General features: G+C 36.1%; 1 protein-coding gene across 4 annotated transcripts; it reads left to right on the forward strand.

The window, feature by feature from the left end:
- The first annotated feature begins 257 nt into the window (after positions 1–257).
- mis18bp1 (MIS18 binding protein 1) lies at positions 258–13,522 on the forward strand. 4 transcript variants are annotated; one of them, XM_058399479.1, is made up of 19 exons: positions 264–496; positions 919–955; positions 1,047–1,645; positions 1,733–1,837; positions 2,406–2,501; positions 2,580–2,884; positions 3,008–3,081; positions 3,305–3,426; positions 3,522–3,612; positions 3,724–3,821; positions 4,073–4,239; positions 4,349–4,421; positions 8,135–9,101; positions 9,376–9,545; positions 9,702–9,841; positions 10,771–10,913; positions 11,544–11,622; positions 12,638–12,692; positions 12,788–13,521. In XM_058399479.1, the coding sequence occupies exons 3-19, from the start codon at positions 1,111–1,113 to the stop codon at positions 12,898–12,900; spliced, it is 3,333 nt and encodes a 1,110-aa protein (XP_058255462.1). In that variant the 5' UTR covers positions 264–496; positions 919–955; positions 1,047–1,110; the 3' UTR covers positions 12,901–13,521. The 4 variants fall into 4 exon arrangements, with proteins under 4 accessions (XP_058255464.1, XP_058255462.1, XP_058255463.1 ...); XM_058399480.1 differs by lacking the exon at positions 919–955 and having other exon boundaries at positions 12,641–12,692; positions 12,788–13,522; XM_058399478.1 differs by lacking the exon at positions 919–955 and having other exon boundaries at positions 265–496.
- Positions 13,523–13,801: the final 279 nt, after the last annotated feature.

Genomic DNA, 13,801 nt, shown 5'->3' on the forward strand with positions numbered 1-13,801 from the left:
TCCATTTTGCACACAGTTTAATGTTTACGATGCTTGTGTCACTTTTCAACACGTTACAGCACAATTCGCGACCTTTCAAAAAAATATAGGGCATGTAAAAGTATATGAATTAGGCTACAGCTAATGCTTTTAGCTGCTGAAATGTGTAGATTAGATTAGAGGACTATAAAGTAAAGCAAACATTAAATACCTACATCTACAGAAAAAGTATGTAAACATTTTATTTTAGTTAATAGTTATTTAATGTTCTATTTTATCGATATTATTATAGATAGAATATTCATTGGTAATATTGTTCAAATAAAGTCATCTGTTTGATATTGCATTACATTTTCTGCTGTTTAATCATTTTTATGGATTAAAGTACTGTACTAGCGAAACAGCTCGTCGCGTACTGACCGGAGATGACGCAACTAATGTGCGCCTGGAATACGTTGGTTTGGTGGGGAAATTCAAAAGAACCGCTCGATGCAGCTGCGATGGTCGGGAGATTCAGGTTTCTGGTTTTATTATCATTTCATTTCCTCTAGAACTCAACAAAATCCCAGAAATTGCTTGTAGCCTATTGCAGCGATGTGAAGTGTCTGTGTTGTCCTGAAAATCGAGTTGTTTCTAGTAAACCTTTCTAATGAATCACTTTACGCGGTGGCTTCTTTTAACAGAATCAGAGCTTTCTGTCCCAAAGACACCTTCAGATCAGTAATAGTGATTTTTCAGCACTATGTACAATCGTAACGACACAAGAAATGTAACGTTTGCGCGACGATATAAAACACACACTAGATTGTTAATGATCTAAGCAATCTAGCTAATTTAGCTTAGCTTAGCAGGAAAACGCCCTTTTTATTGAGTATATTGTATATGTACTGCTGTGATGTTGAACACTTACGTAATCACGTAAATATTCTATTGCTACAGTCGATCTGCCTATAGAACTGCATTACAAAAAGCAGAGGTTAGTTAGATACTTCAGTTTTTAATAACAGACTGATTGCTTTTGACCCATAAAAATAATTAACAGGCCATACTATATTTTCCTAATTCAGTTTCCTTTAGGAATATAGCCGATGAATCCTGGGATTTGGAACCAGCTCGTTTTCATCATAGCTCATGTATGTCTCTCCGGCCAAGTGTCCTCTGCTCCATGAACTTTATTACAGCACTCCTGTACAAACCAGCAGCTTGGATACTCATGAGTGTGGCACGGCTGAAACCCCAGCATATTCAAACAGACTAACCAGAAACTGCACTACAGTGGCGATGAATTCCACAGTAAAGGATCATCAGATTGGAGCAGAGTCCAGAGGAGCCATGAGATGTGAGCTCAGTACCATTAACAACTCTGTGCTGTGTTTGAAACGAGTTACTGACACGCCAGCAAAAGTCTTTGCCAGACTGAAGGCCAAAGTTCAACGGTTGAACTCAGAAGAGCACAGGAAAGAGAGTGTCATACCTGTACAGCTGGGTGAGGGTGTCTCATTATTCACAAACATTCAGCAGTCACCAGTTGATGATGCCACATCAGAAGGACAGGATACATATGTGCTGACACTTTCACCTCCTGAGAGCACGAGCAAAAGCTCCGAAGATCCCCAAATGACATCACTTCTTGATATAGAAGGCTATAACCCTGACTTGTTTCACAGTTAGTAATATAATTCCATAAGAATTATATAGAAAAATATTGCCTGGCTTCTTTTTTGCGATTAAATGACTTCTATATTTTCCTCAGAATCTGTTATTGCACCTGAAAAGATGCTCACTGAAACCTTTACCCAGGTAAAACCGCAACAGAAGAAAAGTAGGGCGAATAACACGAAGAAGTACATAGACCAAGGTATGCCTATGTTGATTGCATTTTAGTTTATTTTATTTACTACATTTCCTACTCATTTGGCAGACGCTTTAATTCAACACCCGGTCAAGGCAGAATACAGTTCAAAAATAGCACACTGCAGTAAAGACCAAGTTTCACCAGTTAGGCAGAAAACAGCTCTAAAGAAGAATGAGCTATGATTAAACTTGAGGGGTTCAAGTTAAAATGCTATTAGTACACAGGAGTGCTCAAAACAATAAACATTTAAAAAGCATGAAGAGGGTTTTATCATAAGCATTTTAGTTAAAATCACACAACAGTTCTTTTATGTTATAGAAAATAATAATTAAAATAATTTTATGTTATACAAAATAAACATTCTGGTGTCACTGATTCAGCCAGGCATGTGTTCAAACATTTTATAGTTAATTTGTGTAATTCATTGTAAATCACTATTGAGCTCTCTAAGCCATGCTTAGAGAAATATCAGATTGGTGATCTCAGATTGTTGTCATTTATGGTACCTATCTGCATTTGGTTGCACTTTATCTTGTATAATCTTTTAACACAAATGCTTCTTTTACCCCAGAAGCCTATGTTCTGCTAGAGCGCATGCCTTATGACTTACTTGCTCAGCGAGGACCTGCAAAGTCAATTCAGTTAATCAGTCGAGTCAGAAATAGAAGTAAGTACTTGGATATTGTCCTTAGAAATTGTTTTATCAGATGTTTTTAGTTATGTGTGTCCTTCATGTCTATCGCAGGTAATCATGGAGTCTTTGGTGAGATGAGTGTAAGGGATGATTCAGAAGGTGCAGCAGATGGTGACAGCAATAGGGAGAATACACTTCAGTGGTTGGATAGCGTTGCCCAAAGCCAGCCAGTGCCACAGAGACCAGAGAAAATCTCTAATAGGCAGTCTGTGTGTTTGGAGGCACCACCTCAGACTCTTCCTAATCTGATGGAGGATTCTCTCCTGCAGCAATCACCCCGCATTTCCATCCCCAGGAAGCAAATGTCCAAACAACAGACTAAAGAAATAGATAAGGCTCTGGATGGAAAGACAAGTGTAAGTAATGAGTCAACACTTATTATTCATTAATTATTATTATTTATTAATTTTTGTTCTTAAATGAAAACATATTGAATCATTGGTTTTATTATGGCACAATTATTTGTATCTGAATGTTAGGTGAACGGGATTCATTTAAGAGATTGGGTCTTGAAGCTGCACAACAAAGAACTTATTGTTGATGGCATTCGAATGTAAGTTCATTTTTGAATATTCATAAAAGCATTAACATCTGCACATTGGAAAACATTTTATAATGTTTAGTTTTAAGTGTTGCTTCCATCTGGAGATAATAGTTATTTTTTTTAAACTATTTTGACATCTTCAGCTTTCAGAAATCCTCTTTAAATGTATGTATTTATAGGCAGCCAAATTGTTGCAGATAGACATGTCTTAAAAACATTTTCCTCTGAATAGAGACAACAAGATCCCTTGGCACAGTAGTTGCATCACTGAGCGAATTTCAAGTAATGTAGTTAAGACTGCGTCTGGTGGGACTTATGTTCTTGTTGGAAAGATGTCACACTACCACAGTTCATGTAAGCAAATCATTCCTGTGCAAATTCTCGATCTGGTTTCATTCCCGTTCTTACTGCTTTGGTGGTTTAACTGAACTCTTTTTTTTTTTCCTTAGCATTTCCTCCATGGTTTATGAAGAAGTTTCTTTTTGGCTTTCCTGAAATGTGGAAGGAATACCTGAATAAATTCTTGATTGATAATGAAGGGTATGTTGCTGATATATTTTGAGGTGCCCCTTTATGCTGATGTAATTTTATAGGGACCTTCTAGAGAAGCTTGTAACGTGGCTGATTTCATAAAGTATTCAATCCTTTTAGAAGCGGAAAAAATCGACAGAGGAACAATTCATCACCGTTTGACCAACAAAAGAAATTGCCCTCAAAAAAACAGATATCCAAACAACATAAGTCAACCCGTAAGTAAGCTAATTGTAATGCTCATGAAAAATGTTTAGGCTGTTTCCATTTCTGATATAAATCTGTTTAAAATCCTTATTAATCTATACCGATATTTAAAAATGTAAGTAATATTTCAGGACAAAATGCCTGAGGCAGTGTGTTAAAATTATAATAGTTCACGTGTAGACAATTCATCTTTTACGCTTATATTTCAAGGACAGCAAGAAAATTATTACTTGACAAACAAAATGAATTATCTCTGGTGCAGCTGTTAGCTTTGCAGGCAGTGAGCAGCCACACAGTGCTCCAGTTTCCCGCAGTGGTCGTCTCATCAAACCTCCTCTGGAGTACTGGAGAGGAGGCAGGATCACTGTAGGACCCGATATGAATGTTACGGTCCATGAGGATTATACATCAACCTCCATTTTATTGACGGTAGTCAGTTCTATTCTATATCTTTTTCCTCCATCTGTGTAAGATTTTTAAAGATTTTATTTGATATTTATGCAGTTTAATAACTTGTGATTTATTTATTTTTTTCAAGCCGAAAACAAGACCAGTGGTACATTTAAAGCCGCTAAAATTGCCTAAAGAACAGCCTACGTATAAATCTCCTGGTAAGATTTATGATCAAATCTTTTTTGATGTGTTTTTGGTGTTTTGCTTAGAATTGTACTTATAATTGTTCTGGTATGAGGTACTGACATTGCTTATTTGATCGCATCTATTTAGGGCTAGCTTAAGGCAGATAAGGCAGGTGCAATGTATATGAACTTCTAGCCAAGGCAGGCTGTAGTTGCTTGAGAGTGCCATATAGATGGTGCGTTTGACCATTTGGTTGTTTTGTGTGACTGACTGAACTTGATAACTGAGCCAAGCAAGAACAGTGAGGTGAGAATGCAGAGAAACTGTTGGATGTGAGTGCAGCACAATTCTGTGAGTAATGAGGCACAAACATTTCTTTTTACCAGCATCTACAACTTTGCTTAAGTTAACCTGCAAACCTGCATTTCACTGCACCTTGTGCTTATTTTTAAAGACCATACTCGCTGATACTCCTCCATGCACTCAAGTTGGACGTTCTTATGTTGTGATTACTGTTTTTACAGTATGGCCTGGATCATTTCTGATCTGGCCAATCATGATTTATCCCTATCCCAAAATATCAGCAATTGGTTTTTGATGCCTTCAATGATAACTGGGTGTATTATACTAAAAATGGCTGTTCAAAGGTTTGGGGGCATTTTCCCTAATTGCTTGTGTTTTGAAAGAAAAGTGTAAGTCTCTCAATTAAAAGAACAATAAATTGATCAAATCTGTCTAAACAGTTTTAATGTAAATGACTAGTCGAGCTGACAGCTTAGGATTTATAATGAAATATCTACATAGGTGAAAAGGGGGTCATTTTCAGCAATCATCTCTAAAACAATCTAGGTTTATGTGAAAAGGCAAATTGATCACTACAAAACCTTTTTGCAATTACATTAGCACAGCTGAAAACCTCTGTGCTGATTAAAGGAGCAGTACAAGCCTTTTGTAGGCTGTTTTTGTTCAAGAGGGCCCATTCCATGTGACAAATTGGGGAAAAAACAAATTGGAAAAAAGGTTTTGTACAACTATATGTATTACTGTCCTCAAAGAACAGCAAAAACTGGCAGAGATAGAAAGAGAGAGGGCCCTAGTGCACTAATGACCAAGAGCACATGTACATCAAGTCTAGTTTGAGAAACAGACAGAAATCTCACAGGTCCTCAACTGGCTTTGTCATTGAGCGGTACTTGGAAAACAGCAGTCCGACTTCAAAAGACAAGAGTTGACTCCAGGATGCTGACCTACTAGGCAGAGTTGCAAGAAAATGCCATATGAGACTGCCCAATAAAAGGATGGTGTGAATGGTGCTTAATTGGAGTTGGTTTCCCCCTACATCAGGACAGTGGCACAAAGCACAGCTCCTATCTTCTTTAGAGAAGAAGTAGTCAGTTGTTGTTCTCTCTTAATGAACTGGCCTGTGCAGTCACCAAATCGCAACATTTATTGAGCTGTTGTGGGAGCAACTTCATGGTTTGTAAAAAAGTGGCCATCAATCCAGTCCAGCCTGTGTCAGCTGCTTCAAGAAACATGAGGTGAAATTTCCTCAGATTAACCTCTGCAGAAGGTCCACAAAGCAGTAATTGCCTAAAAGGGCGGAATCATTGAAGAAACTAAAATTTAAAGAGCAAAATTATCATTTCAAACAAAAATCATTATTAATACCTTTGTCAAAGTCTTACAGCTCATTTCATGAATAAAAATATGCAAGTCCAAGTGAAATTTTCTAGGTTACCCCAAACCTTTGACTAGTAACATGTATTATCGCTCATTTATATTGATGTCCTAAAAACATTCACTATAAATGCCATTAAAGTTACCATAATGTCAATAAAATAAAAGTATAACATTTTAATAAATTTTATTAATTGGTAAACATGCCAAAATAATTTGGATTTTTTAAAAACCTACAGAATCAAAGGTATGGTGACAAGCTGGTCCCATTGCCACATGATAGATCCAAGGGTCTGGGTTAGATCCTGAACTTAGGTTAATGTTTGTTTGGAATGTCACATGATGTCTCTGTGCTGGTTTTCTGTTTTCCTCCTATGGTCTTACAACATACATGTATTCAAATAGGGCATACTAAATTGCCAGTATGTGTGAATGTGTGTGTGAATGGTGTCTCATCTAGGGTGAATATTCCTGTCTTGCGCCTAGTGTTACTTAGGGATAGCCTCTGACTAGGATGAAGTGGTGGTTATCTTTACACCCAGTCTATCCTACCAGCTAACATCACTCTTTGTAAACATGGCAATAACTTAAATATGAGCTTATATGAGCTTATAAGGAAATATGAGCTTTGCAAATGTATTTTCCACACTTGCTTTATTTGCATCGCCTTCTCTTCATACCAGAAAAATGAATAAAGACAAGAAAAACTAGAAAGAAGCTGCAGTAGGCCATTAGCACTGGAACTAAAACAGTAATTGTATCTGGTCCCAAATGAGAATCTTCTAGGCTTTTTAAAGAGGCATTTGTAGATAACAAATTTGTGCTAACTTCTGACCCACTGGCATTTTGATATAGTGAATTAAAGCTGAGAATCTGATGTGAACAAAGCCTTAACTGACTTGCCGAAAGAGTTGGTATGGCAATGTAAAATGTGTGGAGTTTTAAAAACTGAGATTGAATATCTTTTGCCTAGATGTATGTAAACATTTTGCTTCAACTCAACTACGGTATACCGTAATTTCATATGAATAAATCAGAAATTTAGTTTATATTTTCTAATATTTACTTCTAGAGGTGTTCAATAACTTGGAACATACCACATTTTGTTTAAACTTTGTCCGTGTGTGCCCTGTGTGATTATTTTACAACACTATACACTATGGTTTCCAACTCTTGGTTGGAAACCAGTATTGATTTTCAAAGAGGATAAGGCAACAAGAAGAGAGCTGACTGTGCTAGCCTTTTTTGCTGAAAAAAAGTAAAAATTGATCAAAGCTATTGCACAAGCATTAGGCATGGCCACTACAACAATTTGTCCTGCAATAGAATAAATCCACTGGTGAGAAACCCAATTACAGTGGTCAGTGACATCGCCAACAGCCTCAAAACACACTGTTAACAGAACAAATAGAAAAATGGTAAAACAATTTAAGGTTTTAGACTGGCCAAGCCAGTCCTTAATGCAATTAAGCATGCATTTTTACCCCATGAAGAGGGAAAAAAACCCCCAACAACAAATGAAAGAATGCAATAGTAGTGATGTCCGTGGGTTGCAGGCTTGATAGATAAATAGGTATAAAACCAAATCTAAAGTATTACTTACGTAAAGGTTATTAAGCATTTCCACTTCTTTTTTTTCTTTTTCACACTGTTTTGGGTAATCCCAAAGACTTGTGTATAAAAATCACAGGAGATCAGCAGTTTCTGAAATACTCAAACCAGCCCACCTGGCTCCAACAATCATATCAGAGATAAAGCTACGGATATGGCATTTCTTTCCCATTATATATGTAAAATGAACATTAACTGAAGCAAATGTAAATTGTAAATGGTTATCTCATATGTGTTTCTTGATTTCAAACCCAAATATCTTTAATTAATTGCAAAAACAAAAGACCTGGCCTTGCTGCTTAAATACTTTTTGGAGGGGACTATAGTATTTCATATTACTGTCCTCTATTCTATAATGTTCTCTAATTACTTTAACAGAATGCATGGATGCATTGGGGGGAAAGGGGACGCCAAGTGGTATCAGTTAATATGGAGGTTATATGTTATATTGTGACAGAAATGAAAGACAGCAGTGATGAAGATACTTTGGCACCAAGGAGACGTGTTAAACAGCGTAAATCTTGGAGGACTGATGGAACCAAAGCTAGGAGAAATGCTTCAAAGAAGTCATCTCATGATGCAGTTTTCAATTCTGACTCTGGATCAGAAAAAGCCACTTTCAAGCAGCCTTCTCCTCAGAAAGCACAGTCTGAGCGAATGTACCTGAGGAGGGGACGGTCATATTCTAGAGAAAGAACCTCTACTGGCTCTGATTCTGAGGTGTCCAAGTTTGCTGCTTCAACTGAAGATGGTGGTTCTGTGATCCAGGCCCCTGAGGGAAAAATTAAAACACGGCTCATCCAGAAGCGTCTGCAGAAAGTAATTCACAGTGAGAAGCTCTCCAATCCATGTTCAGACTCTCACACCAGTTCCACACAATCTCAAATTCAGAAAGTTGCAGATCAAGGATTTACATCTCCAGTCCCTACAAAAAAATGCAGAAGAAAAGGCTTAAAGCAGAAAAGCAAAGTAGTTCCTCCAATTGCAACCATGTCTGAGACTGAGGACTCTACCATGCCGCATAGAGAAATTGACGTGACCAATAAAAAGAAGACACAAAGACAAAGGAAGGCTTCAAAGAAAAATGAGAATTACATGATGGTTCATGCAGATGACGAAAATCCACCCTCAGAGCCGAAAACAGAAGAAAACAATAGTTCAAAGTCTACTCTGAAGAGGATGCAACAAACGAAAAATTCAGGCATTTCTGAAAAGACAACTCGCCAGGCTGATATACATACTGAGCAATCTAAGACACCTCCTCAGCCTTCTGTGCCAGGTAACGCTGGCAAGAAACCAAAGCCATCAGTAAACAGTAAAACAAGCAGAAGAAACAAAAAGGAGCAAACTGCAAAGCACCTTGTGATCGAACAAGATGCGCTAGAAGGAGCATGGACTGATCAAGAGCTGCAAAAACTTAATGAGTAAGTCATCCTTTTTTGAAGTTTAGCTCTACTGTAGTAGCCATTATTGACCATCCAATGTATTTGGGTTATATGAATCCATTGGCTTCTTCTATGCTAGAATCCATACTCCTGAAAATAATAATAATAATATGAAAATTTGTAATAATAATAATGGCAGTAATAACCTTGTTATATAGCACCTTTCATACAGCTTAATTTCATAAAGCTCAGTAAAACGTTTCACATATTATGAAGAAACATTGGAATGTTGTGTATTTGTTGACCTACTTAGGGCTGTGAAATCCTTACCTAAGAACAAGCGTGGTTACTGGGTAAATGTCTCACTGGTAGTTGGCACACGTTCAGCTGAGGAATGTCAGACACAATACACTGCACTATATCAAACTCATGGAAGATCCAAAGGGAAACATAAGGCAAAGACAGTTAAGATGGATGAACCAGGTAATTCTTCTTATTCAAACAAATCTATTAGATGTTTTGTAGTATTGGTATAGTTTAGTACCCAACCTAAAGTACTGGGTTTTTTTTGTTTTTTTTTTACTTTGCATAGGGCAGCCTGTCTTTATATTAATTTAAATCTTAAAACTTTATTTCCAGCAAAAGAAACGGCTCCTATTACTGCCAAGGTAGGAACGCTGAAGAGGAAGAAACAGATGTGGGACTTTTTGGATCATATGCCCAAAGATGATCATGATGATGTCTTTGCCGGTTCACCAATGCACAATAAACAAATCAAGGTGAAAGCCCCCTGCTTTTGTCACAGCTCTGTTGAATTCTTGTAATAGATTAGACCAGTGAATTCCTAATACTTCAGTAAAACTCTCAACTTGCAGTTAGGTGGGACCACGTAAAAGAGTCGACTAAAAACTGCTGTAATTCTTACAGCATTCACCCAGTGTGGTATTAAATATCCTTAAATTAATCCTGAATGTCTGAGAAATACTTTTAAACTTTTAATTAATTTTGATCAATATTTATATTTAATTTCAACTCCAGTATACTGCACTAATAGTAAATGTATATATAAATATGCTTTATAGATTTTTTTAATTGACCACTTTGTCAGCTAGAGCATGTCTCCAATGAAAATGGTCCTGGGTCATAAACCTCATCAGTTTATTATGGTTAATAACTAACACCAATACCAAGCTGAATTAGCCACTGCCCATCTATTGCACATACAATTTTAACTTTGTTCTAACATGCCCAATTAAAATGCATTTATTTATTTTTTTATTTACTTCATTAGACTATTTGGCTAAATCAGAAGTGAAACTCTAGTGCTATGGAGTGACCAGTCAATGTTTGGCATTAATGCTTGCAACCAAGTATGCTTCAGAGTTTGATTAGTTGTACATTTTGTGTAGTGCGATAGGACCTAAGCTGAGCACTTTAAAATCCATCTTAGTATACTTAGTGCCTTTCATTAGTCACAGACTAATCTTCACATTAACCTGTGTGTCTGGTCATTGGTGCTTGTCAAGGTCAGTTTTATAATTCCTTATAGATTAACAGTAAAAGATCTTTAAAATGCTTCAAATTGCTGCTAACATTTTGCAGTACTCCTTCTAATAACATGATGAAATGTTATATGTGGTGGTTTTTTTAGGAGGGGAAAACAAATGGGTAAAGATCTATGTATAACTAATAGCTGTATTTTTGGCAGTTGCCTGTATGGTCAACGAATGGAGATGAGCCTGATTTTGGCCTTTTACAAAATCCACAAACCCCCAGCTCAAGCATGTTTTCTTCAGTGAAAACACCTCAGTGTTTGCACATTACTCCAGGGATGCTGCGCTCTGTCAACAGGTAGGCTCTGTTTAAGCTATATACAGATCATTTTATTTTGTAAATCTATTCCAGTTTCATTTTTGTAAATTTAATGTGCATATGAACAGGAAAACTTGCAGATTCATGCAATTCTCCAGTCAGTCAATCTTGTAGCAGCAGTACAGGTAATAAAATAATACATATACAAGTCAAGATCTTCAGTTAATGTTCAGTCAATCAGCAGATTGGGTGAAAATGTGATTGCAGCACACTCTGGAAATAGGAATAACTTCATCTGGTCTGATGTATCTTGATCTTTGCTAAGATGCATAAGGTTCAGAATTTGCTGTCAGTAGTATGAATTCATAGACCCACCCTGCCTGGTGTCTACGGTTCCGGCTGATTGTGGTGGTGTAATGATTTGAGGAACGTTTTCTTGGCTTATGTTGGATGCTTTAATGCCAGTTAAGCATCACTTGGATGCAGCCTATCTAAATATTGTTGGCACCATGTAACAAAGCTCAATCTGCTTCTTTTAAGGTCCTACCCAGTATTATTACGGCATTCCTAAAGATCCCTAACCCTAGCCCCTCTATCATAAATGCAAATAGGACGTGTTTTGGTTATTTGGACTTCACTGACGTCTGACTTCTTTTCATTTTGTCTAAGAGACAACAATGATAAGTATATATACCACCTACAGAAGATAAAAAGGCAAGTCAACAATGGCAGAAAAGGCAGCCCTAAGGTAGGTTTGACTTTACAAATGAATCATTTCTTATTGCTTATTTATTTGATTGATAGATTTTTGCCCATATTCTCCCCCAGTTTGGTCACTTGTCACAACACACATACTAGCTAGCTCATACGTCAGATACTAACTAGGGCAGGTGATGACTAACACATACTTTCTCTGAGCAGATGTTGTATTAGAGTAAATCATTATCCATTATGTTAATGAACAGGGTTATAAAATGGTCCAAGTCTATTTTCTATTTGCTATTTTTGATATATTTGCCAGTTAATCATATGAAACCTTTCCTGCAGTGATGTTGTATTCGATTCTCAATAGTTGCTGTCCCATTGCCACTTCTAACATTGTTTATGTACTGAAATGCATCACTGATAGCAAATCCAAACTGTCTTTAAACAATATGTTCTTGATTAGGGTTAGCAGTAAATATCTAGCTATATTATTAACACTTTAAGTAGCTGGTTAGCTTTTTCCCCAAAGTGGGCTATTTTGCTGTATGGTCTGTAGCGTATTATTCTGCCTATACCACAAGCAATTTGCAATTCATTGCAAATGTTTAATATACTCATGAATGATGTCAATTTTAACTGTTTATAGATAGGATAAAATGTTATGGAAAAAGATACATATTAGTTCCTTTTATCACCTTTTATAGCAGTTTTTTGGTTTTGCTTTATAACTCATTTCAAGTCACTGGTTTTGGAGTCTGAAATGCCGGCTACAGAAATACCTTGTCTTTTTAAATGCTCACTTCATCCAAGTACAAAGCCATTTCATTCTCAGAAGTGAAAGTTAAAAATTAATTGTGCATTTAGGCTGTGCATGTGCTAGGCCAAATGCCTTACTTTATCCATCAAAATTATAAATGGCCAACAGACATCATTTCATCAGTGTTTTTAAAATTCTGTAAATAAACCTGTTCCTCTGAGACACATGAAACCAGTTGCATACCAAGCTGAATGGAATTTTACTTTTATGTTGTCTTACTTAACAGCAATGCTTTTTTTAGCAGGACAAGATCACGTCTGTTCAGTCAGTAAGGAAAACCAAGAAGAGATGTGTGGGTATGTGAATAGGTACAAAAAATTGTATTCATGCATCACAAGCAGTGTTTTTGACACTCAAGTTTTATCATTTCCTTTTATTGTTCTTTATGCAGCTGAAGATGATAACTTTGTTGTTTGGAACATGCTCTCTGACAAGGATGGTCCATCAATGAGAGGAGAAGAGGAGGAAGAGGAGGAGGATGATTATTTTATGGATGAATACTGAATAATATGAAAATAGTCTTTATAGGTTGAATAGGATGCCTTTGCATCATCTGTTTTACAGGACAGTGCTTTGATGTTCATTTTAAAGGAGTTATTGTATGTATGTTCTAATGCACCAAGCAAAAGTTCCCTATTTTTCTTAAGTATGTTGGCTTTAATGCAGCTGTAATCCCATGTTTCAGAACAGAATCTGAAATTTTACTTCTTCTTTTTTTTTTATTTTAGCATAAAGTGACCTAATTATTTGGATTTCTTTATTTGGATTTCATTTTGTAAATCTGTTACTGTAAGAGTTAAAGTTTTTGTAATTGTGAATAGATAATAGTTTTAAAAATGTTATGAACAAAGTTGTCTTGGCTAAGAATACTGAGTGTGATAAACCTATATTGTGCAGGTTTGTGGGTTTTTTTATTTTGGTTGTTTGCTCTTTTTTTTTGGTTGTTTTTTTTTTTGTTGCATTGCTTTGATTTTTATTTTTTTCTCGTTCAAACCGAAAAATCATTGCAGTTTAATTAAAGTGAGTGCTTAATTTCAATTCTTTCTTCTTTTTTTTTCCTTTTTTTTTTTTTATTAAATTAAAGAATTGCATCAGGTCCGGCTGTGTTCTCTGGAAGGGTTTTTTTTTTTTCTTTTTCTTTCTTTTTTTTTTTTTTTTACAGTTATGTCCCTTCTAACAAATTTCACTTGAATAAATAAAGTATTGGAATCACACTTAAAATGGTGATGTTTAATTCTGCAATGTGAAATGTCATGGTTGATATTTTTTCCATGTTATGTTGTATTCTGTAACTTAGTGTGCAACTGTTATACAAGTATTTTGGCAGAATTGACCATTCATCACATCAGTCACTACACTAACCATAAATCATAACAGAAAAATGTATAATCCCTGAAAAGCCCCA

Source organism: Hemibagrus wyckioides, linkage group LG09, assembly GCF_019097595.1.
Source record: "Hemibagrus wyckioides isolate EC202008001 linkage group LG09, SWU_Hwy_1.0, whole genome shotgun sequence".
Classification (NCBI taxonomy): domain Eukaryota; kingdom Metazoa; phylum Chordata; class Actinopteri; order Siluriformes; family Bagridae; genus Hemibagrus; species Hemibagrus wyckioides.

What these genes read in the sequence shown, in the direction of transcription:
- mis18bp1 (XM_058399479.1), top strand. Translation starts at nt 1,111, where the DNA reads ATGTATGTCTCTCCGGCCAAGTGTCCTCTGCTCCATGAACTTTATTAC. An exon ending in GAAGAAGTACATAGACCAAG is followed by an intron (nt 1,838 to 2,405) that starts GTATGCCTATGT and finishes CTTTTACCCCAG; the next exon opens with AAGCCTATGTTCTGCTAGAG. An exon ending in GCAGAAAAGGCAGCCCTAAG is followed by an intron (nt 11,623 to 12,637) that starts GTAGGTTTGACT and finishes TGCTTTTTTTAG; the next exon opens with CAGGACAAGATCACGTCTGT.